The following is a 23,049-nucleotide window of genomic DNA, read 5'->3' on the forward strand; positions in this document are numbered from 1 at the left end:
TGTGAGCAAGTCTGAGCCAGAACTCAAGCACAAGACAATACTCCCAAATTTGCTACCCATGGGAAAGGAAGCAGAAATAAGATAGAACAAGTGCCATCGCAGCTAAATTTCCTGCATTTATCTCATGTCCAAACTTTCTGCACAAAAGCACCTCAATTCAAATGCACAGCTGAAGATCAAGGAATGAAATTATTTTAAAAGCATTAAAGCCTGGTCCCTTTACTTTCAAGGAAAGGGAGATGCTAAATTCCTTACAACACAAATGCAGGTCTTTTAGGACTGCATCCTTGAAAACAAGGAATGGAGGTTTAGAGCTGCAGAACTGTTTCCATTGGAAACCCCTTTCAAGACCAGAGAATCTCTCTAATAACCTGAGGCCGTTAACACAGCCAAGGCCACCACTAAAGCATATCCCAACAGGATGCTCTTGGCCTTCTTGGCCACCTGAGCACTCGCTGGCTCATGTTCATCCACTGCCAAACAGCACCCCATGACCTTTTCAGCTGGGTGGCTTTCCAGCCACTCTGCCCCCAGCCTGGAGCCTCCCATGCTTTGTGGCCGAAGTGCAGCATGGGCACTTCACCTTGTTGAACCCTGACAGGTGACCTCAGCCTGTTTGCCCGACAGTGAAGAAGAGACACGAAACAACAGAGTTGTTTAGTGCGGTGCTTTATTGAGGGCCCTGGGGTACAAGTCAGAGCCCGCAGTTCCCCTTTTTCGTCAGGTTTTTATATCCTTTTACAAAGTGCTCTAAGTACAGAAGTACACATTCTTCAAGACAATACAGTTACATAAATCTTGTAGATATTATTCCTAAAAGTCATAAATTCTACATGCTTGTCTACTCAAAACTGTAGGCTATCCCCCTTTAATCCCCCTTGCTTGTCTTCCCACCACCAGAACCCTTTATCATTGATTATTCATAATCTTTATCGTTTATTATTTCATCATGTTCTGCATGCTCTACTAGATCCTTTAATTAGTTTGTAGTTCTTAGTACATTCCCAGGCCTGTTTCCCAGGCCTGCTTGTGAACTGCTGCTTTCTAAGCCTTAGCATAACTACTGCTATTGCTATATCTACATTAGTTCTTTTCTCGTTATTTCGGTATCAAGCCCATGTCCAGCCTGTCCGGTTCTCTGCAGACACTTTCTACCCCCCAGCATATCAACAGCCCAGCCTGGGTGCCTCTGTTCCCAGGGACCTGTTTGTCATGGACACTTTTGTGCAGAGCCCCGTCATTGGGAGTGCAGGTCTGGGCTCCTGGCCAGCTCAGGGGGCCTTGGCCCAGGAGTGTCACGATCCGCTCAAACCGAGCGGGAGTCGTGATGGTTCGTTCAACCCCAGGGTGCAAACGACAAAAGCAAGAGACTCAGGTTTGTTTAGCAGAAAGCAGTAATGCAGTTTATTATGTGCTAACAATCAAGTTTTGAGAGAGGGAGATAGAGAGGGATGAAGTAAAATGGGGAGAGAGGGGAGAAAGGATGGGTATAGCGACCAACAGACGGGACGCATCCTCGTGGCTCTGATGAGACAAGATGAGACGAGACGAAGACATCTTCAATCCATTGGGGAGAAGAGATCTCAAAGCCAGTTCGGGGAAATCACTTTTTATAGTCTTTTTCCAAAGCGAGTGGCCTCTGGCCAAAAGGTGGGAGATTTATGGACTATTGTGTGTGGAGATCGTAGCCCCATGATGCAGGGGGGACAGGGTGTGAAAACCAGCACCCTGCAGCACCATGACAAGCACCAGGCACAGCTACAAACAGCCCTTGGCCCGCAAGCATCCACCTGGGCCAGGCCGGAGCTCCGGGTCAGGGCAAGTGGTGCAATCTCAGGGCCCAGTGTCTGATGATGGTTCTGAGGCAGATCAGAGAAAACTTCAGACCGATTCTTACACGCCCACGTCCCCATCCATGTCCATGTCCCACCATGTCCCCCATATCCCCATCCATGTCCAATTCATGTCCTGCCATGTCCCCATCCATGTCCTGCCATGTCCCCATCCACGGCCATTCCCCCATGTTGCCATTCATGTCCCCCATGTCACCACCCATGTCCCCCATGTTCCCATCCATGTCCATCCATGTCCCCATCCATGTCTCTCATGTCCCTATCCATGGCCATGTCCCCATTCATGTCCCCCATGTCCCCATCCATGTCCCCATCCATGTCCCCCATGTCCCCATCCATGTCCCATCCATGTACTGCCATGTCCCCACCCATGTCCCTCATGTCCCATCCATGTTCCCTCATGTCCCCCATGTCCCCATCCATGCCCATCCATGTCCTGCCATGTCCCCACCCATGTCCAACCATATCACATGCATGCCATGTCCCCATCCATGTCCCATCCATTGTCCCACCATGTCCCCATCCCATGTCCCTATGTCCCCCATGTCCCCAGCTATGTCCCTATGTCCCCCATGTCTCCATCTATGTCCCCCATGTCCCCACCCATGTCCCCACCATTGTCACTTTCCCCCCACACGTCCCGATCCATGCCTTAGTTCAACATCTTTATTTTTACCACACTTTCAGAACTTTCAAAGTTTTTTAAACAGATACCTTGACATTTCAAGATCAGAACAAAAGGATTTATATGTCCCAGCAGGCCTTCTTCATATCCATGTGAAGAACCTTTTGTGAAGGGATTTCCACCCAGTGTCTCCAGAATCATGGGGTTTTCATCTAATCCCTCCCCATTCAGTCGTGGAAGAGGCCCATGGGCCAGAGACAATTAAAATGGAGAATTTAGGCTGGAGAAGATCTCCAAAGTTATTCAGCATTGTTTGATGCCATGACAAGATGCAAAAAGTGAGATTTTTCTCAGGTCAGAAGACGACAAATGCGCACTCCACAATGGATTTCTGATGTTGGCCTGTGGATGTGTCCAAGTGCCCAAGAGGAGCCAGGAGGATGTGGAACCACAGCCAGATCTTCCCAACACGGATCAGAGGCAGCAGAGTGTCCATCCAGACCAGTGTCCATTTAGGATCCATGGCTTGGTGTCCATCCAGACCAGTGTCCAGTTGGGATCCATGGTCTGGTGTCCATCCAGATCAGTGTCCAGCTGGGATCCATTCCCAACAGGGCTCAGCGGGGCTCTGCCCACCAGGGGTCACTGATGATGGGGCCAGACTCGGGGGAGCTGCGGCCTGAGTGGTCGGGATGAAGAAGGGCATGGTTCCAAAACACTCTTCCTCTTCCTGCTGCTCCTCTTGTGTTCCTCCTCTTCCTCCTGCTGCTTCTCTTGCTTCTCTTCCCTCTGCTGCACCCCTCCCAGCCCGGCCCGGGCAGGTGCCAACACCCAGAGGCAGCCGTGCCCTGCCGTGGGGGGGTGCTAGAGGGGGTGAAGACCACGCGACGCTGGGAGTGATACTGGGAGCACTGGGAATGACAGCGAGAGCAGCGGCAGCAATGCTGAGAGCCCTGGGAAGGAACTGGGACCGCTTTTCCTCACAGTGCCGCTCTTACTGGGAGCACTGGGATGGAACTGGGAGCAAAGGGCGCCCAGAGGCGGCTGCAGCCGGCGGTAGCTGAGACCAGAGTTGTGGGCGTGGCCAGAGGGCGTGGTTATGCAAATCCAGGAGCAATCACGTGCTGGGATTGGTGGGCGGGAGCAGCGCGGGGTTTTTGCGGTCACGTGAAAGCCGTGAGGGGCAAGAGAGCAATGGCGACGGCGTCCAGTGAGAGGGGACAGCGAGTAGGAATGGGGACAGGGACGGGAAATGGGACTGGGGATGGAAATATGGGAACAGGAGAGGGAATGTGGAAGCAGCAAGCGGAGAGCAAATCTGGGATGGGGATCAGTGTTCAGCAGTGCTGCAGTGGAACCCATCGGGGCTGGGAGCTCTGCAGCTGGGCCTGCCCTGGGCTGCTGCGGCCCAGGGCACAAAGGCTGGAGCTGCAGCCTTGCTCCTGGGGCAGAACAGGAGCCTGGGGCAGGCCCATGGCCCTGCACGGCCCCAGCAGGAGGGAGGGCTCTGAGCCCAGGGCTGCTGGCAGGATGGGCTGCTGTGCCAGCTGGGGGCCCTGAGCAATGCCCAAAGCCTTGTGCTCTCTGCAGCTGGCCAAGGGCAGCAGCAGGGCTGAAGGGTTCGTGTGGCACAGGCAGCCCGAGCTGTGGAGCCCTCAGGCCCCCGTGGCAGAGGCGCCCTCAGGAATGGCACCGGGACTGGCACCGGCTGTGGGGATTGGTTGTGGCTTTAGATCTTCCCAGAGCAGAGCAGCTGCTGGCTGCTGTAAAGTTGTTTCTTGTCAAGGCACATCAGGCTCCAAAGGCAAAGAGCCCAAGGCTCTCCAGTCCCTGTTCAATTTCTCTGCCATAAAGTCCCGATGGAAGCAGGAGCAGCTCTCTGCTGCAAGAGGTGGAAACTGTGGCTGGTGCAGAGTCTCCAGAGGCAGATGCTCCCTGGCCTTTCTTCTCCTGTTCTTTTCTTCTTCATCTTCCTCTTCTTCTCTCATGTGCTGGTAGTGGTGGTGACGATTGTGGTGGAGGAAGAGAGAGGGACTGGAGAGGAGGGAGAGAGACATCTGGCTGAAACATACGGATTTTTATTGACAAATGTGCCAATGACCCAAAAACAGTAAGCATTTCTCCTAAAGCTATTAGAATTCTGGTTTTCTAATACAAATGTTTACATCTAACTAGTGCACATGGCCTATCTGTTCTATGGGAAGAATGTAAAAAATATTTTTACTCTGTTTTTATTCGGTCTAGAGCTGTGTTTTTAAACACTCAATGCAGCTTGGTTTTCCCCCAGACTCTATGACTTTTACTTTCTAAGGCAATTAATACATATTTCAAAGTACTTCAAACTAAGATTTATACTTCTACTACATATCTATGACTCTTAATATTTCTACTTACTTAAAACTGAAGCACAGAACTATTTCCTGTTGGAGTGGCTTAAAGTACTTTAGTTTTTCTAATGGTTTTTAATTTAATTTGTTCATTCTGTTATGTCTCGAAGGGACTCAGAGAAGCTTCTGTGTTCCACACTCCAACATTCGGGAATGGAGACAGGGAATGGGAATGGGAATAAAAAGAGGAATGGGGCTGGGAATATGGGCAAGGGCAAGGAGATCCCCCCAGGGCTGTGCTGCAGCCGGGGCTGGGCTGGGCTGGGAGATGGAGCAGGACACAGGGGGAAAGGGGCACTGACTTCCTCCTCACCTGCCTGCGGCTCCTGGGCCTTCGTCCTCATCCTCATGGCCTCCTTCTCCTTAATGCAACCAAAGAAAGAGGGACTAGAGAGGACAATACCCAGTTTTTTGACAAATTACCCAATGAGCAAAAACTATGAACCTGAATAATTTCTCCTAAATCTATTAGAATTCTCGTTCTGTAATCAGTTAGTTTATGTATAACTTGTGCACATGGCCTATCTGTTTTATGTGAAGAGTATATAAAATATTCCTACTGTAATTTCATTCTGTATAGAACTAAATTTTTAATACCTTAGTGCAGCCAGTATTTCAAAGCAGATTCCATAACTTCACTTTTTATGGTATTTAAAACATATTTCTATGTACTTCACACAAAGATTTAAACTTCTACTTCACATCTATGCTACTTAATATTTCTAAATCCGTAAACTAAAACTTACACCTCTATTTTATATCTGTGTGGTTTCCTGTATTTTATCTTCTCAAAATATTTTAAATTAAATTCTTGCATACTGTTCTCTTTTGAGGGAGTCAGAGAGGCTTCTCTGTTCCACTCTCCAACAACCAGAAATAGGGACAGGGACAGAGAGTGGGGACTGGGAAAGGGACATTGGAATGCAAATGAAAAAATGAAAACGGGAACAGGGAATGGGAATATGGGAACACAACAGGGAATATGGAAATAGCAATTGGGCAGAAAATATGGGATGGAGATTTAGAATATGGGACAGGGAACAGACATGGGAATAGGGCAACAGGACTGGGAATGGGAATATTGGAAGGGGACTGGAAATATAGAAATAGAAATGTGGGAAATGGACTGGGATCAGAAATACAAGAAGGGGAACAGGACAGGGAATATGTGAACAGTAACCAGGCAGAGAATACAGGACAGGGAATGATACTGGGAATGGGATCTGAACTGGGAGGGGGGCAGGAGTGGTGTGAGACAGGAATGGGCTGGGGGCAAGGGCAGTGGCAGTGGGGAGAGGAGGATCCTGGACAGGGGACAGCGGGAGCTGGGTCAGGGGGAAACGGGGAGGGTGTCAGGGCAGGGGGTCCTTGATCAGCTGCCCCAGAACCTCCGTCAGCATCTCCCAGTGCAGCCAGAGCCGCTGGGCCTGGGGTGCCCAAAGCCCTGAGCAGCCCCCAAGGAAACCTGAAGTCCCTGGAACACAGGGTCCCCCACATCCTCTGGAAGATCCCCCTGTGTCTGCAGGCATGTCTTAGTTCAATGTCTTCATTTTTACCCTGGTACTGGGTGTCTGGGAAGGACAAAGAAAAATGGAAAGAAAATCCAGGTCACAGGGAGCCAGCACGAAGCTTTTCCCGCACTTGGGGCACTCACAGGGCTTCTCTCAGTGGAGGCTCCGTTGGTGTTGGGTCAAGGTAAATCTCCTGGAGAAGCTCTTCCCACACTCTGGACACTCATAGGGTCTCTCCCCAGTGTGGATGAGCCAGTGCCTGATGAGGTGGAAGTTTCTCTTGAATCCCTTCCTGCAGTCGCGGCAGCAGAAGGGCCTCTCATCCCAGTGAGTGCGATAGTGCCTCAGAAGGCTGGACCTGCTCTGAAACCTCTTCCTGCATTTATCACACTCGTAGGGTCTCTCCCCCATGTGGATGAGCCGGTGCCTGATGAGGTTGGAGTTTAGATTGAAGCTGTTCCCACAGTCAGCGCAGCAGAAGGGCCTCTCCCCTGTGTGAATGCGATAATGCTGGAGGAGATGGAAGCTCCTCTGAAACCTCTTCCTGCATTTATCACACTCGTAGGGCCTCTCCCCAGTGTGGCTCTTCTGGTGAACAGTCAGGTTTGAGCTGTCTCTGAATCTCTTCCCACACTCCCCACACTCGTAGGGCTGTTCCCCTGTGTGGATTCTCCGGTGTCTGATCAGGTTGGATCTCCACCTGAAGCCCTTCCCACATTCCGAGCACTTGTGGGGCTTCTCCCCATGGTGAAGCTGCTCACGCAGCCCCAGCTCCGAGCTCCGGCCGCCTCCCCGGCCCGGGCTGGCTCTTTCCTGCTGGGATCCCCGGGCTGTGCGTTTGCAGCCCCTCCTGCTGCGGGATCTGCGGGGCTTTTCCTCCCCGTTGCATTCCTGCGCCGTGGAGCTGCTGCAAACGGCCTCTTGCCCGAGGCTGTGCCGCGGGGATTTGTCCTCCCTGCTGTCCGTGCTCAGCTCCTTGTCTGGGGGAGGAAGGACAAGGACAGGATGGGATTTGCCTCTGTGCCAGAGGCAAGGGCAAGGAGATCCCCCCAGGGCTGTGCTGCAGCCGGGGCCGTGCTGGGCTGGGAGATGGAGCAGGACACAGGGGGAAAGGGGCACTGACTTCCTCCTCACCTGCCTGCAGCTCCCGGGCCATCGTCCTCGTCCTAACAGCCTCCTCCTTCTCCTCTTCGGTGCTGTGGTTTGGGAAATCCTGGTTGGGGGGGGAAACAAGGGCTGAGTGCGTCGGGTTTGATGGTGGCACTGCCCAAGGGCAGCTGGGAAAGTCAGCTCCCCTTTCAACCTCGGGGGCCCGGAGCCCGCTCAGCACCAACCTCCCGCACCCGTCCAGGCTGCCGGGGGTCCCCCGGCTCCGGGATCGCCCCTCTGCGCTCTCCCCGCTCCGGGGCTCCCGCCTTCCCCCCCGGCTGTGCCGGGGATCCCCAGAGCCGAGGAGCTGCCATGATCCTGCCAGGGCCATTTCCAGCTCGGCTTTGGGCTCTTGCAAGATCCAAACATCCCCTGAAAAGCAAAATAAAACCCTCGGGCGAGCTCCCCCTCCCCACTCACCTGCGGGATTTTGGGGGGCGATGGGGCCGGACTCAGGGAAAGTGCGGCGTCAGAGACCAGGCGGGAAAAATGTGTGGTTCTAAAATCGATCCTCATCTTCCTGCCGCTCCTCCTGTGTCCCTCCTTTTTCTCCCTCTGCTTCTCTTCCGTCTCTTCCCGCTCCTCCTCTTCCTCCCGCTCCTCCTCCTCTCCCAGCGCAGCCAGAGCCGCTGGAATTGGGGTGCCCAACGCCCTGAGCAACCCCCAGGTCCCCCCCCAGGACCCCTCAAATCCCTGGAACCGAGCGTCCCCCGCATCCCCTGGAAGATCCCCCCGTGTCCCCAAGCAGGTCGTTATTTAACATCTCAATTTTAACCCTCTTTTCTGGGTGTTTGGGAAGGACAAAGAGAAATGCAAAGAAAATCCAGGCCACGGGGAAGATGTAGAGCCCCAGCCAGGTGTCTTCCCAACACGGATCAGCAGCACCAGGGCTCAGGGGGGCTCTGCCCACCGGGGGTCCCTGGGGATCATCCAGCGTGAATCCTGCCATGGGGATGGAGCTGCAGCAGGGCACTGTCTTGGTTTGACAGACAGGTGTCGTCTGAGGAGCTCTGGAGCTTCTCTTGAAACGGAAAATGTAAACTCCCTCCCTCTAAATTAATATGACTTGGAAATTGAGGAGCTCTCTGATAAAGGTGAGGGATTTCAAATAGCAGTTTTTCACTGGCAAAATGAAAATAAAGTATAGTAATATTAAGACCAAAACACTGCCAAGGTCAGAATGCAACCTGTAACCCTGTTGCTCAGGGTGTTTGTTACAGTCTGAATAATGGTACCTGTAGTTTTCATGGAGTGACAGGTGTGGTTTTGTTGAAGCAATGATTTTGGGGAAGGGTGTAGTTACTTTTTTAACATCTAGTGGTGATGAAGATAGGCCTGGTCTTCTTGTGGGAATTTAGTGGGAAAGGTTGCTCTGATGTTTAAAATTTCAGGTTTTATTTAGGTAGGAAATACTTGGCTTTTCTCCTTGGCTGGGGCATCTCCCATAAGGTATAACTCCTTGTGGGGAGGAGTTGTGAGGGATGGGTCATGGCAGAGATAAGGAGCCCTGCTCCACCTGGTTTCAGCAGATGGTGATGGAATGTATACTTCTGCTTGCATTTTGCATTGCAACTTCAGACATGATCTACTCCTTATTTTATTACCATCTGCATCCTACCTTAATTAATACCTTCTTTCAACTCTGCTATATATTTTTTTCACAGTGAAATTACACACAGTTCTCACTTAAGATTAGGTTTATCTGTGGTACTCAATGGGTTTCTTTATCTTTCTGCATTACCTACTAAGTGTAACTGGGTTTTTGAGCAAAACCAATTGTACGGATTGTTTTGCCTTTGCTTGAGGTGGGCCTAATCTAAACCATCTTAAAATACCTTTTATGTGTACTACAGGGACTTTATCCCCATGCACTGTGTGCAAGGCTTCAGACTGGACAGGACTTGCTTGAGTGATGGACTCTCAGGTGTTGAGAATTTAGGTGGCTTTTGTTAAGTTCATTTCTCAATGTTTGGATGTTACCCTGCCAAGTGCCTTTAGGGTAATTTTAAGTAGTCTGTTGTACAGTTCAACTTTCCTGGCAGCTGGTGTGTGATCAGGGATATGATCTATTTATTCAATATCCTGGTTTTTGGCTGGGGTGTTTATAAGGATGTTCTTGAAATGGGTCCTGTTGTCTGACGTTTCTCTCAGGGGTGCTGTGTCTTTATAGGACTTGCTTTTTTGGGCTTCAGACGGTGTTTTGAGTAGTAGTGTGAGGTACAGGGTAGGTTTCTTATGATCCAGTGGTGGCTTCTACAATTGTGCTCACGTAGCACTTTCCTTGGGGGGTTTGAGGCAGTGTGATGTAGTTCATTTGCTGGGCTTCTTTATACTTATATTTGGAATACTGCCCCCCATATTAGAGAGGCTTTATCTTCTTGGCTTGCTTGATTTTAGCACGTCTTACAGTTATGGATAACTTGAAAAATGCAATTTATAGTTAAATCTGCTTTTCAGTTTTGTGCCTACTTATAGGTGGCATTTTTGCCTTTATGGCTTAAGGCAGTGTGGGCCTATTGAGCTAGGAACAACTCTCCCTTATGTTGCTAATTTAAATGTATTTGTGACATCTCTATTTTGGCAGCTTGATCTACTTGCTCCTTGTTTCAGTGTTCTTTATTAGCCTGACTTTTGGGGACGTGGCTATCTACATGATGGACTTTTACAGATAGTTTGTCTGAGTGGCAATGTTTTTGCACTCATCAGCAGCCTGAATTGGTGTTCCTTTTTTTTTGCTAGCTGGCCTTTTTTTTACCTTTCTAGCTAACTCCACAGAGCATTGGTTACTATTTATGATTCAGTATAAAGGTGGAGCTTTGGCCAGTTCTCTGTTTCAGCAGTGTCCAGGGCCAGCTGAATGGCTTTGAGTTCAGCAAGTGCACTTGATTCACCTTCTCCTTCAGTAGCTTGTGCGACTCGTCGTATGGGGCTCCCTGCAGCCACTTTCCACTTGTGGTTCATCTCAACCATGAGACAGAAACTGTCAGTGACAAGAGCACAGTGTGTTTCTTGTGCTGGTAGTTGGTTGTATGGTGGAGCTTTTTAGCCTGGGTTACTTGTTTCTGCTGCTTTTTGTTAGTGAGACTAAAGTTTTTATCTTGTGTCCGGTGTTAAGTGTTTTTAAAATTTCAGGGTGATTTGTGTTTCTAATCCGGCCGTGCCGTGTGATGAGAGCAATCCATGGGCTCCATGTGGTGTGGGTGGCGTGGTGGGTAGAGGAGCCTTTTCTTTAAACACCCACCCCAGCATCGGGAGTCAGGGTGCCAGGAGGAGTTGTGCTTTTGTGATAATTTCTTTTGAGGTGGCTTGAACTTTCTTTTTGTAGGCGGATAACTTTTTTTGTTTTTTGTTTTTTGGGGGTTTTTTTGTGAGTGTGGTTTGCTTCAGACTTTGTGTGACTTTGACTCTAGAATTCTGGTGCTCAGCCTCGAGTCTCCCCAGGCTCCTTCTGCTAAAGGCTCCAGGACAAGCCATTGTTTTTGGCTGCAGAGTAAAGCACATTCCTCCCCTCTGCTCCTGTCCTGACTGGGCCAAGGGCACTGCTTGAGCGATTTTCTGCTTGGTCTGGGTGAAGGCTTGTTGCTGTTCAGGGCCACAGATGGAATTTTCTTCTTAGGTTGAGCAGGTATAGAGGGCTTACAATGTAGCTGCACTCAGGAATGCATTCTCTAAAAACCTATGGCCCTTACGAAATTTTCTGTTTCCTTCTTGCTGCTTGGTGGAGACACTGTGATGATCTCACTGCTCATTTCAGTGGGGATCTGGCTCCGTCCATCTTGCCTCTCTACTCCCAGGAACTGCATCTCTCAGGCAGGTCCCTTGACTTTGGTCTTCTCGATGGTGAAACCTCCTTCCAGCAGAATCTGGATGATCCTCTCTCCTTTCTCAAATACTTTTATTGCCCTGTTCGTCCACCCAATGATGTTATTGATGTATTGCAGGTGTTTTGGAGCTTTACTCTTTTCCAGTGCAGCCTGGATCAGCCCGTGGCAGATGGTGGGGCTGTGTTTCCACCCCTGGGGCAGTCGGTTCCAGGTGTGCTGCGCGTCCCTCCAGGTGAAAGCAAACTGAGGCCTGCACTCTGCTGCCAAAGGAATGCAGAAAAATGCATTGGCAATGTCAATGGAGCCACTTTGCTGCCTTGGGCTCCAGCTGCTCCTGGAGATCCAGGAGGAGCACGGCAGCGCTCAGCACTGGAGAATCAACGACTGGGAGAGAGAGGGGGTCTACTGACTGCTGATCAGAATCCAAATTCACTCTCAGCTACATGTGCTTATATACCATTTTTAGGAAAGCTGGTAATTTTTTACCACATTTATTGGGTAAACATCACACTGACAAGCTTACACATTTTGCAACATTTCTGTTTGATTCATTCTTCTTTCCTGTCGCCAGTCTTGATCCAATCCTCATGGAGTCTTCAAAGCTCTGTTTGCTCTTGCCAAGGCATCTTGGTTATCAAGCTGCTTATGCTAATTAAATCCACAGTACTCTGTCTTAGCTCCCACAGTGAAGTCACTTCATTCAAGGCACAATAGCCTACAGTCAATTTCTGTTGTCTGTCAGACTTTCCCACAGGCAAACTGGGGCTGTTGAAGGGTGAGTGGGTTTTACTGAGCACCCTTTGACTTTTTAGCCAAAATTTTATGGGTGGGGATAATGGGATCTTGATTCATCTGATGCTGCTGGCTGTGTGCTGTTGAGGTGTGTCCTGGGTTGACGTTGCAACGCTTTGTATCCCCAAATTGTGTTCTGTCCATTCTTGTAAGGTTTTTTTTGGCTAGTAACTTGCCAGCGCCCTCCCCCATTTGCTGCTGCTGCTGGCTGGGGGCTGAGGCGCTCCTCCCCACTGGCCCTTCCCCCTCACCCACTTGCTTTTGCTGCTTTTGCTGGCTTGGTAGCTGCTGCTCACTTGGCTGCCCCCCCCCCACCTTTTTGCTGCTTTTTGCATTTTTTTTTCTTCTTTGCTAGGAAATACCACCTGAACCCGACTTGGACTCCACCCAATCTGAAACACCAAGAATGTCCCAGACTCTGTCGTGGCAAGACATTCGTGTTTCTGCCCTCCTCGACTTCGGAGACGCAGACGGGTGACAAATTTCTTTGCCATCCATGGCTGTTTTTCCTGGTATTGGGGCGTGTTTCTTTTTTGTGTGTTTGATAAATAAATAATTTTTTCCACTTTTCCCTTAGAGGAAGTTCTTCCCGAACCGGTAGTGGGAGGGGGAGGAATTCTTGGGGTTTGTTTCTGACAGGGCTCCTTTGCGAGAGTTTTTCCCCTAATTTTGTCCCAAACCAGGACAGCCTAGCAGCCTGAGCTTGCCACCGGGTAAGGCCTTGGAGCAGATCCTCCTGAGGGCCAGGTCACAGCACCTGCAGGGAACCAGGGTGTCTGCTGGAGGCTGGGAAAGCTCTGCGGAGGAATGGGGACAGCTGGGGGTTCTGTTGTGCTGTTGGGGGCTTCTGTGCAGCTGTTTTAGGGGGGTTGGTGTTGGTGGGCGTGGTGGAGAAGGAGTTGCCTGGTAGATGAGAGGTTTAGGCTGGAAGTTGAGTCAGCTTGAATGCAGCATCTCTGGTTTGGCACAGCCTTGCTTACAAAGGGCAGAAGGAATAGCTGTGATTTTTTCTGTTAGTGCTCCTGATTCTCCCCCAGGGAAGAAGAGGGGAGAGCTGTACTTTATAAGCCACTTAACTATCTGTAGCAGAAGGAGGATTAGCCATTTTGCAACCTACTCATTGGTTTGGGCTAACATAGTAACATTTAGTGGACTTTGCTTCCTTGCGATCTTTTATTCCTTCACAGAATTAAGATATTATCATCTCTTCCTTGAAAACCATTTGCAGACCAAAGAAAGACCTTTTTTTTTGCCTCTGTGTAGTGTTGTTTTGGAAAGTGACTCCCAAGGTATGATGTTAAGGCAAACAGTTGCTGCTTTGAGATGGGAAGCAAACTTCCAAATCCATCACATTCTCAGGCCATGCCATAATGAATTTGGGAAGTTTGCAGCTTTTTGGAACTACTTGAGTTGAGCAACTGGGAAGTAAGGATAACTGGGATTGAGGATACTTAAATGTCATGAGCCTGCAGAGCAGGACAGCTCAGTTAGCTTATGCTCTGAGCCACTCCTAACGTTCCTGTTGCGCTGTCTTAGATATTTGGGCCAAGGGATTCCTTCTAACCTGGGCCACATTGGGAGGGCTCAGGGCGTCCCCAGAGCAGGTGGCCGTGTGTGCAAGGGCCCTTTGTGACACGCGCAGCATGGTCAATGGTGCCCAAGGATCCTTTGTGACGTGTGGTGACTCAGGAGCCGGCGGCGACTGGGCCACGCCACAGTGCTCGGAGCCCGCGCCGGGACAGGACGCGCCGGAGCAGTGCCGTGAGGAGCCCCCGCACAGCACACTCACTCGTGCCTGACCCGGAGCACTTCCGAGGCGTTATTCCTGCAGGTGACCTCGTGGCAAGACTGTGGGACTTCGTGTCCTGTGGCCTTCCCGAGGATTTTCTTTTGCAGGTGCACTCGTGGGACTTGGTGACCTGAATCGTTTACGAGGAGTCTCCTGTCCTTGTGGCAGGAGCCCTCAGAGTGCAGGACTTGCTGTCCTGCAGCCTTCCTGAGGCTTCTCTGTCGTGGGTGTCTTTAAGGCACAACTGCACGACTTGTTGCCTCTCAGCTTTCCTAAGACATCTCTCTGCTAGGTGCCCTCGAGGACAGACTCTGCCATGGCAGACAGATTTCTCGGCCTGTTCAAGGTGTTCAGAGGAAAAAAAAAGAAAAGCCCTGGAGTTTCCCCAGCACAACAGCCTAAAGAACTGGACCTATTTCGTCCAATGCAAGACAGTGAGTGGCACAGCTGGGCCACAGGGCTGATGGCTGCTGCCAGCTTGGTCCCATCCCATCCCATCCCATCCCATCCCATCCCATCCCATCCCATCCCATCCCATCCCATCCCATCCCATCCCATCCCATCCCACTGTGTACATGGCCAGGGACAGGATGGAAGAGGGGCCGGGCAGACACACCACAGCGGCCATGCTCCATCCTCTGGGGATGTCCCTGCCTGGGGAGCGCACGGCTGGCCTGTGTTCTCCGGCCTCTCCCGCAGCCCCTCAGCTCTGGCTGCGCTTGCTCTTTGCCAGGTGCAGCCACAGACTGGTCTCAAGAGCAGGAACCCGCCCGTGGCAGCTTCCGCAGAACACTGAAGGTACCTGCAGCCATCCGCACCTGGGCTGGGCCTGCTGTCACTGCTCAGCCCAGCACAGCGCTTGGAGCACTCCATGGAACTTGCCTCTCTTCCCTGTCCCTTGTTCTCCTGCAGATGTTGCGAAAGTTCCTACACATTCGCCGTAGAAAGGGCAGCACCACAGCAACAGAGAGCACAGCCAAGCATGACTCCAGGCTGACTGAGCTGCAGGCAGAGCCTAATGTCAGCCCAGATTCGCCTGAGTGCTCAGACAAATCTGGCACAGCAAGGAATGATGACAGGGCAAATGCTGACATGGCAGTGACTGAGGACGTGGCCATCCCAAACGCAGACACTGGAGAGACTCGGGGCATCACAAATACTGACATCGCTCCCATTGCCACTCTGAGCCAGGAACTCATCCTGGACTATTTCAAGGACCCTTGTGTCTCACCTCAGCATCACGTAAGCAGCCTGGGGCCAGGGCTCGAGGCCTCACAGGATTGGGTCCCCACTCACGTCACAGTCACTGAGACCCCTCAGTCTTTGAGGCCAGCACAGTGTGGCAGGGAGGGAAGCACTTCTTGGGGGGAACTGGGGAGTTGCTCCCTTGGACAGCGCTCCAAGTCTTCCCCACCCCCTCCAGGTGCCAGCCATGGTGAAAAGCATTCACCAGAGTCTCGAGTCCCACGTCACTGTGGATGCCAGGCTGCGCACTGACATTCGGAGGCTGGCTAGAGAACACCCTGCTGACGTGGTGCTAACCCTCCTGCACTGTGCCCCAACGTGTGACAGGTACGGGGCCCATGTGAGAGCTCAGGGCTCACCAGCCTTTAGGGCCACCACCCTGTACAGCCTGTCCAATGGGCTCTGCCAGACAGGCGGAGAGCTCCAGGACCCTCAGGCCCTTCTGCTTCCTGAGCTCTGTTTCCCTCCCTGCCCCTCAGGGCCCCGGGGCTCTGTCACCTGGGCCCCACGGCTGTACAGGGCACGGTACTGTGACTGAGACCCCCCCCGACACAGAGCTCCCATCCCACAGAGCCGCTGCAAGGATGTGGACAACCATAGGCTCGTCAGGACCAGCAGTGGAGAAGGTGTTGCCAATACTGCTCTGTGTGATGGAGGATTGGCCTGTGCACAGCACGTGCACCTCTGATGGGGACAACAAAGACATTTTTGCCCTGGCTGTGAGTTTCTGGAACTGGCCTCTTCTTGCTCCCCAGCCACGTCTCCAGCAGCTCTCCATTCTCTCCGTACCTCAGGCACTGGCCTGAAACCTGGGCTAGAGACAGGCTCAGGGGGTACCAGACCTGCTGCTCCCCCTGAATCTCCCCTCGGGCCCTGCCCCACGGACGCCTCGGCACTGAGCGCTGTCTCGGGCTGCTTCTTTTGCAGGCAACTCTGGTCATCTGGCTAATTGTGCCTCAGTGCCCCAAGGCAATGATCCTTTATTCCTCCCACCTCTTTGTGGCTCTGCTCTTCCACGTTGTCATCACCACACAGCAGATGACAGAGGAAGTTGAGAACTTCTGGAGAGCATGCCAGGAGCAACATAGCCTTCCCAGCAAGCCCAACAGGTCCCAGTCGTCCTGTCCTTGCCATGAGCTTGCAGCCAGCGCCAGTGCTGCCAGTGTGACCTGGACTTTGCTCTGCACACAGGTTTGCAGTGCAGGCCATGAAGGCTCTGCTCTTCTGTCTGCAGTATGAGCCTGAGGTGATGGCCATGGAGCGCAAGCATGGCTGGGACACGCTGCTCTGTGCTGACACCCAGCACTATGCAGCAGGTCTGCTGGCCAGGTGAGACCCCCCCATTTCCCCTCTGCCCCCAACATTTGTGCTCTTTTCCCGGGGTCCCCTACACAGTCCCTGTGGTCATGGACCACAGGGCCTTGTCACCAACGGACAGCCAAGCAGACTGGAAAAGGCTGGGAGAGGAGGTGCCCAGCAGGGGCAGCCTCCCAGAGTGAGCACATCCCCTCCAGGGACTGGATCTCTGTGAGTCAGCCCTGAGAGAGGTATGCCTGCCCACCTCAGTGTCTTGGTGCCTTTTCCCCCTGCCAGGGAGATGCGCCGTGTCTCCCTCTCCTTGTGTTCTGGGATTGCACGCCGCCTGCTTGGGCAGCTCAACAGGGAAGAGCTACGCTGGGATCTGCCTTTCCTGGCATTTCTTGTGGAGGTGAGCCTGATGGCCAGTGCTGCCTCGCTGAGCTGCCTCTCAGCTGTCTGCCCTTTCCTAGACACAGCTGCCTGGGACAGTGCCCTTGCCCTGTGCTGCTGTCTGGGCCCAGCCCTGAGCGGTTCTGGGCTCCTGCTGGCTGGTCCCCTGTCACTGCCCTGTGCCTTCCAGGTCCTGGAATGCTTGGATTTGACTAAATGTGCTGACAGCATCCTTGAAATCATGTCAAGGCATGTGAAGAGCAAGTGCAGGGAGAGGCGTCGCCTGGTGCTCAGAGCCCTTGTGGTGCTCAGCAAGGGTCCCTCGATGGTGAGAGGGGGGCAGCAGCTGAAGCTGTGCTGGAGAAAGCAGCCCCTCAGGCTGGCTGGGCTTCAGGAGCTGAGGCAGATGCTCCCAGCTCTCCTGCCTCACCTCCCCGAGTTCTTCAGGACCAGCCTTTGGCCTCTGGGCCCTGTGGCAGCTGGGTGGGGTTGTAGTGCCAGGGCAGTGGTGGTGGTGCAGCCATTCATGGCTTCACAGCACAGCCTTGTGTTCCACACAGGCCAGAAAAATGTGTAGCCTCTGTCAAAGCCTTCTGGAGCTGCTGCGTGATACAGAAGGAGAGGTGGTTGGCATGACCCTGCGCGTGTTCACAGATGTGCTCCAGGACAAAGACATCCTGATAACCAGCAGCACTGCCCTGAAGCTGACCGAGGCACTCCTGGCACTCTTTGACAACGTAAGGCTCTGCGCTCTCAGCCACAGGCACTGGCTGCTGCTCAGAAACTTTGTGCCCTGTGGCTTATTTGAGCCATTGTTCAGGAGGCTGGAGTAGCTGGTGCCGAGGCTTTTTCCTTTCCCCCAGGACAACAGCCATGTGCAGCTACTCTCCCTTGGCCTCTTCTGCAAGGTGATGGAATTGGTAGTAGAAGAGGGGAAAAAGCCTCTTAAGTCAACTGTGTGCCAAAGCCTCCCCGCACTTTTATTCCACTGCCATGATGAAAATGGGTGTGTGGCTGAGGTGAGGACTCCTGGGCTGCTGGTGCATTGCTGGCAGGGGGTTCGACTGCCTCCTGCTCTGGTGCCTGGCGGGCTGCAGCCTCCTGTGGGCCTTGGCACAGGGACGCGGCTCCTGTGCCCTGGGCTGCGGTGCCGTCTCCACATCTCTGCTGCTCTCCAGGCCTCTCGGGAAACGCTGCATTGTGCGACCAAATTCCTGAAGAGGAAGAATCTCGTCCAGCTGGTGAAGACAGAGAAGCTGTGGCAATTCGCCGAGCGCCTGGTAAGGCCGGCCTGGAAGGCGCAGCCTCAGCCAGGAGAGCCCCCTGAGCGCGGCGCTCACTGTGTGCGGCTGCAGCTGTGGCCCTGCCCAGCGCTGCCCGCAGGGGCCGCACGGGCTGTGCTCCCGCTCCTGCGGCCCCGAGCCGGGTGCTGATGGAGCCCCGGCCCAGCGGAGCTGTGGGGCGGGCCGGCACCGCGGCTCCCCGGGCAGCAGCCGGCCCTGTGCCCCTGCAGAGCCTGGCCCAGCGGCTGCTGGCCGCGCCTCAGGGCTCTGCGGGCAGCACTGGGCAAAGGGGCAGAGCCCGCCCCGAGCCTTCACTCCCACCGCTCTCCACAGGTGGCAGAGGACAGGAGCCGAGCGGCCGAGCACCTGCGCCAGGCGCTGCCATACCTGCAGAGCCCTCAGGAGCCCCTGCGAGAGGCGGCCATCAGGTTCCTGGGTGAGCCTGGGCTCCCTCCCCGCCCCGCCGCAGCTCAGCCCCAGCCCTGACTGCTGCCCTGGCAGCTTCTGCCATCTGTGCCTGGTACCGTGGAGCCCTGGCTGCCCTCAGGGCTGCTGCCGCCCTCCCGCAGCTGTGCCCTGGGGCGGCAGCGTGCGGCAAGGGCCTGGGCTGAGCCCTGCCGGGCTTCGAGGGCCAGTGGCCACAGGGCTGGCAGCGCCACGAACAGGGAGCTGTGCCGCTGGGCAGAGCCGTGACGGGCTCTCTGTTCCCAGGGCTCGCCGAGCGCAGCTTGAGGGGGAAGAAGAAAGAGCTGCAGGTGCTCAGCGAGGGTGAGTGAGGGCAGCAGGCTTTTAGCGGGGGCTGCCGGGGGGAGCTGCAATCCCTGGCCCTGCTGCAGAGGGCTTCGCTCCCTCTGTGGACAGGGGGTGACGTGGACGGAGCACAGAGAGATTTCAGGGACATGGGTGGGAGGATTCATGGCCAGGACCTTGCAGCTGATCCCCTTGGCCCCTCCTCTCTTGTGGCCATGGCAAGAGCTGTCTGGGATGGCCCTGGCAGCAAGATCTCCCTGGATTCCCACAGATCCAGGCTCTGATTGTGGCTCTGTTCCTCTCTCTTCCAGCCCTTCAAGCCCTGAGGAGAGATGACAGCCCTTCCCAGACAAACACAGGAGATCAAGAGATATTCAGCGGAAGAGCTGCAGAACCATGCTCATCTGCTGCCTCAGAAGAACCAGCATCCCTTCAAGACCTCCAGATGCTATGGAAGCTGTGGCTACCTTCAGACCAGAAGAAACCAGCTGCAGGTCCAGGCACAACTGATAATTGCCACAGCTGAGCCTGTGGGAAGTTTGCGTGGCTTCAGCAGTCTCCCTGCCATAGATAGGTCCCTCCCTCCAGCCTTCAGACCCTGCCCATCCTGTCTTCTTCCCTCCGGTATTCCTCCCTTCTGACTGCTCTCTCCGTCCAGCCTTCAGACCCTGCCCATCCTCTCTTCTTCTCTCTGGTATTCCTCCCTTTTGACTGTTCTCTCCTTCCAGTCTTCAGACACTGCCCATACTCTCTTCTTCCCTCTAATATTCCTCCCTTTTGGCTGCTCTCTCTGTCCAGCCTTCAGACACTGCCAATCCTCTGTTCTTCTCTCCGGTATTCCTCCCTTTTGACTGCTCTCTCCCTCCATTCCTCAGACTGTGCCCATTCCTTTTGTTCCCCTTAGCTCATCCGTTTGCTTTGCTTTCCATCAATAAAATTTGGCATCTTCACTTTGCCTGCATCTCTGTGGAGGTCAAGCGGTGCAAATCCAGAGCCCTGGGACACACAGGTCCCTCCTGCTGTTCTGTTCTGCGCCGTGTTCTGTGCAGAGACTCAGAGGAACCAGGGCAGATCAGGTTGGAAAGGTCTCTGTGCTGAAGCTTCAGTTCCACAACACTGTGAACTTCAAGGTCTTGCCTCAAGGCTGATGGCTGCTGCCAGCTTGGCCCCATGGCACCCACTGTGAACGTGGCCAGGGACAGGAGGGCAGAGGGGCCGGGCAGACACCCCGCAGCGGCCGTGCTCCATCCTCTGGGGCATCCCGGGGCTTTCCCTGCCTGGGGAGCGCAGGGCTGGCCTGTGTTCTCTGCACATGAACAGTTAATCTTATCCACAGGAAACAAAATCAGCATCCCCGTTTCCAGATGTCAGTTAGGAGGAGGCGTTTGGCACAGCAAAGGCAGCCAGGCTTCTCGGTGGTGGCAGCTTTGGTCTGGCAGAAATCTTGTGCCATATGGAATTTTAGCTGGCAGAAACCCACTCCTGGCTAAGGCCCCTGAATAGGAATGGTGGCTATTTTCTACAGGACATTAATCTCACCATGCCAGTTTCCAGATGTCACTTAGGAGAAGGCATTTGACAGTCCAATGGCAGCCATGGTCCGAGGATATGGCAGCTTTGCTCTGGGAGAAATCCCAGGCTTTTGAGAAGGCGGTAGCCCAGTCCCAGCTACCGGACCCTGGTGGCTCTTTTGCATGTGAAGCCAATCTAACCATCCCAGTTTCCTGATGTCAGTTATGAGGAGGCATTTGGCACTCCAACAGCACCCAGGCTTCTCGGTGGTGGCAGCTTTGGTCTGAGAGAAATCCTGCACCCTATGAAATTTTAGCAGGTGGAAGCCCAGTCCCAGTGAGAGGCCCCTGGATATCAACGTTGGCTCTTTTCCATGGGAAACAAAACTCACCATCCCAGTCTCCTGATGTCAGTTGAGAGGAAACATTTTGTGCACCAAAGGCAGCCACTGTCCTAGGAGGTGGCATCTTTACAGGGCACACACCCACAGATTTTTCTCTCTCAAGGCTTCAGAGAGTGCAACATCCTTTTATCCTTAACTCCTGGCCACACTTTGCCCTCTTCCCTTCCCCGTTGGCCAAGGTACTCGGAAGATACAGCCTTCCAAACCCGTGTACCCCATATTCCCCTTGAATCTGGAATTTCCCCCCGAAATTCAGAAGTTCAGCCTTGTGCAGACTGTTGTCTGGTTCAGGAGCCAAGCTGTGTGGGCCCAGTAACAAACCTGCTGCCCAAAGCCAGTAGAAACTTTACAACCCATTTCAAAGACCCTAACAGCCATCCCTTCACCCATGAAGTGATTTGTAAAGATATTAGCACACATCTTTCCTCTCACATTGAAGTTTCCTGACCTCTCTGCTGTTGTAGTTCCATGCACAGAGGTTGTTGTCTCTTCCCCCTTCCATGGGCAGGCCGCTGTTCAGCCATCTCCAGGACAGCAGGGCCCCACCCCACAGCACTGTGACGAAGGAAGACAAAAGCCATCACTCCAAATGTCCCCCATCCTCCTTCTTCCCAGGCATGTGGCTCTGACAGTGGGGTTTGCTGCTGGTTGCCACAGGAAAAAGAAGAGCACTGTGATACTGTGGGGCTCAATGGAACCAAACATCTACTGTGACACTGCAGAGCCTCACAGAACCCAGAGTCCATGGTGACACAACAGGGCCTTGTGGAAACAAGGAATCCAAAGGCCTAAAACAGATCTTGCATGGCTCTGCCTTGGAAAGAGAAACCTCCTTGGCACACACTTAAGAAGGGTGTCTGTTTGTAATGGGGAAACTCAGGAGTTTCAGATTGCTTCAAAAAGAGAAAAGGAAGAAAACCCCTGTTTCCCTGAATGCTGCCAGATCTCCAAGCAAAGCAGATCCCAGGTGATTGAGGACAGACGGGATGGGGTTGGGCAATGTGGAGCAAGGTTGTCCACACTGGATCAGACCTCAAGGTAGAGCTTCTCTGAGCAGGCCAGATCTCCTGAAGAGAGACCCTGGGTCAATACCAATCACAGAACGTTGCGATCAACTCTGCTCTGAAGAGAAACAGTAAGAAAAGACACTCTTTAAAATAGGAACACTTATTTCTAAGAAGCTCTTTAAAATATTTCTCCATAACTCTAGAAAAAAAACTTTCCTAATCAACTGCACTGAACCAGAGGGAAAGAAAGGCAGAGCCATGGTTTGTCAGGACTCACTTGATCCCAGTGAGCCCCATGGTGCATTTGGTGCTGAGCCCTTGAACCTCAGGGCCTGAGAAGAGATTGCACAAACCTTTCCAGGAGCCGCAGTCAGAAGAAAAACCCAAAGTGTCTCAAAGCATTAATGGGTCCCACTGAGGTCCATCCCCAACACAGGCTCCTCATGGACTCCTTGAAGGTGAGTCTTGTTTCCGATGAAGGCTCTGGGTCTTCCTCAGTGTTCACTGTGTGACCTCGCAGGGAGTGCAGGCTTATAGAATTAAATATATGTTCCCACAACAGGCCTTAGTCCAGTGTCCAGTGCCTGGAATTATCCCAATCTGGCTCAATTCAAGGTCAAAAGTTTTATTTCTAAGTGCTGTTTTTAGACCTATATCCTTACTATCCTCACTCCCACCAAACAACTGGAGGATGATTCCATCTGCTTTGTTTAACCATTTCCTTTATCCTTTCTGCTTTATAACAGTATAAACCAATTTTTGTATTGATTATAATGCAACAATTTTGCTAATATAGTTACAATTTAATTAGCATGAATCACATTTATAACTGTACCATGCCCAAATTATTGAGGTACCATTTCCAAGTGTTTTGGGGGACCATTCCCAGGCTTTTTGGGGGGAAAATTTCTGGGTTTTTGGGATAAATGTTTGTGAATTTTGAGGAATATTTCTGAATTATTGAGGGAACATTATGGAATTTTCGTGGGACCATTCCCGGATTCTTAGGGATCATTCCTGGATTTTTTGGGGACCATTCCTGGGTTTTTGGGGAACATTCCTGGGGTTTGTCAGGGAACATTTCAAAATTTTGGGGAGCATTTCTGAATTTCTGAGGTACCATTCCCAGGTGTTTTGGGGACCATTCCCAGGTGTTTTGGGGTACCATTCCCAGTTTCTTGGGCTGTCCCTTGCTGGTAAAGGAATAGCAAAGACTTATGAATGCCTAGC

At 52.7% G+C, this 23,049-nt stretch overlaps 3 protein-coding genes across 5 annotated transcripts; 2 read left to right on the plus strand and 1 right to left on the minus strand.

Moving 5' to 3' along the window:
• Nucleotides 1–5,178: 5,178 nt before the first annotated feature.
• Nucleotides 5,179–7,551, minus strand: LOC306815135 (uncharacterized protein; the record flags this gene model as incomplete). Its single annotated transcript, XM_079331756.1, has 3 exons — nucleotides 7,511–7,551; nucleotides 6,768–7,356; nucleotides 5,179–5,252 (listed from the first exon to the last, which is right to left on the minus strand). Coding segments are annotated over exons 1-3 (685 nt in total), but the record flags the coding sequence as incomplete, so codon positions are not given.
• A 6,544-nt stretch (nucleotides 7,552–14,095) lies between these two features.
• LOC306815138 (uncharacterized protein) lies at nucleotides 14,096–15,544 on the plus strand (the record flags this gene model as incomplete). Its single annotated transcript, XM_079331763.1, has 5 exons — nucleotides 14,096–14,364; nucleotides 14,664–14,728; nucleotides 14,843–15,172; nucleotides 15,354–15,502; nucleotides 15,538–15,544. The coding sequence occupies exons 1-5, from the start codon at nucleotides 14,247–14,249 to the stop codon at nucleotides 15,542–15,544; spliced, it is 669 nt and encodes a 222-aa protein (XP_079187889.1). The 5' UTR covers nucleotides 14,096–14,246.
• Nucleotides 15,545–15,551: 7 nt separating this feature from the next.
• LOC306815136 (maestro heat-like repeat-containing protein family member 6) lies at nucleotides 15,552–19,457 on the plus strand. 3 transcript variants are annotated; one of them, XM_079331758.1, is made up of 11 exons: nucleotides 15,660–15,894; nucleotides 16,103–16,284; nucleotides 16,367–16,504; nucleotides 16,769–16,883; nucleotides 17,055–17,192; nucleotides 17,425–17,601; nucleotides 17,728–17,883; nucleotides 18,043–18,144; nucleotides 18,481–18,583; nucleotides 18,859–18,915; nucleotides 19,209–19,457. In XM_079331758.1, the coding sequence occupies exons 1-11, from the start codon at nucleotides 15,760–15,762 to the stop codon at nucleotides 19,421–19,423; spliced, it is 1,518 nt and encodes a 505-aa protein (XP_079187884.1). In that variant the 5' UTR covers nucleotides 15,660–15,759; the 3' UTR covers nucleotides 19,424–19,457. The 3 variants fall into 3 exon arrangements, with proteins under 3 accessions (XP_079187885.1, XP_079187883.1, XP_079187884.1); XM_079331759.1 differs by lacking the exon at nucleotides 18,481–18,583 and having other exon boundaries at nucleotides 15,552–15,894; nucleotides 19,209–19,349; XM_079331757.1 differs by lacking the exon at nucleotides 16,367–16,504 and having other exon boundaries at nucleotides 15,555–15,894.
• Nucleotides 19,458–23,049: the final 3,592 nt, after the last annotated feature.

The sequence above is a fragment of the Erithacus rubecula genome (assembly GCF_903797595.1).
Source record: "Erithacus rubecula genome assembly, contig: scaffold_1019_arrow_ctg1, whole genome shotgun sequence".
NCBI lineage: Eukaryota > Metazoa > Chordata > Aves > Passeriformes > Muscicapidae > Erithacus > Erithacus rubecula.

What these genes read in the sequence shown, in the direction of transcription:
- LOC306815136 (XM_079331757.1), top strand. Translation starts at nt 15,571, where the DNA reads ATGGGCTCTGCCAGACAGGCGGAGAGCTCCAGGACCCTCAGGCCCTTC. An exon ending in TCAGCAAGGGTCCCTCGATG is followed by an intron (nt 17,193 to 17,424) that starts GTGAGAGGGGGG and finishes TGTTCCACACAG; the next exon opens with GCCAGAAAAATGTGTAGCCT. An exon ending in GGCAATTCGCCGAGCGCCTG is followed by an intron (nt 18,145 to 18,480) that starts GTAAGGCCGGCC and finishes CGCTCTCCACAG; the next exon opens with GTGGCAGAGGACAGGAGCCG.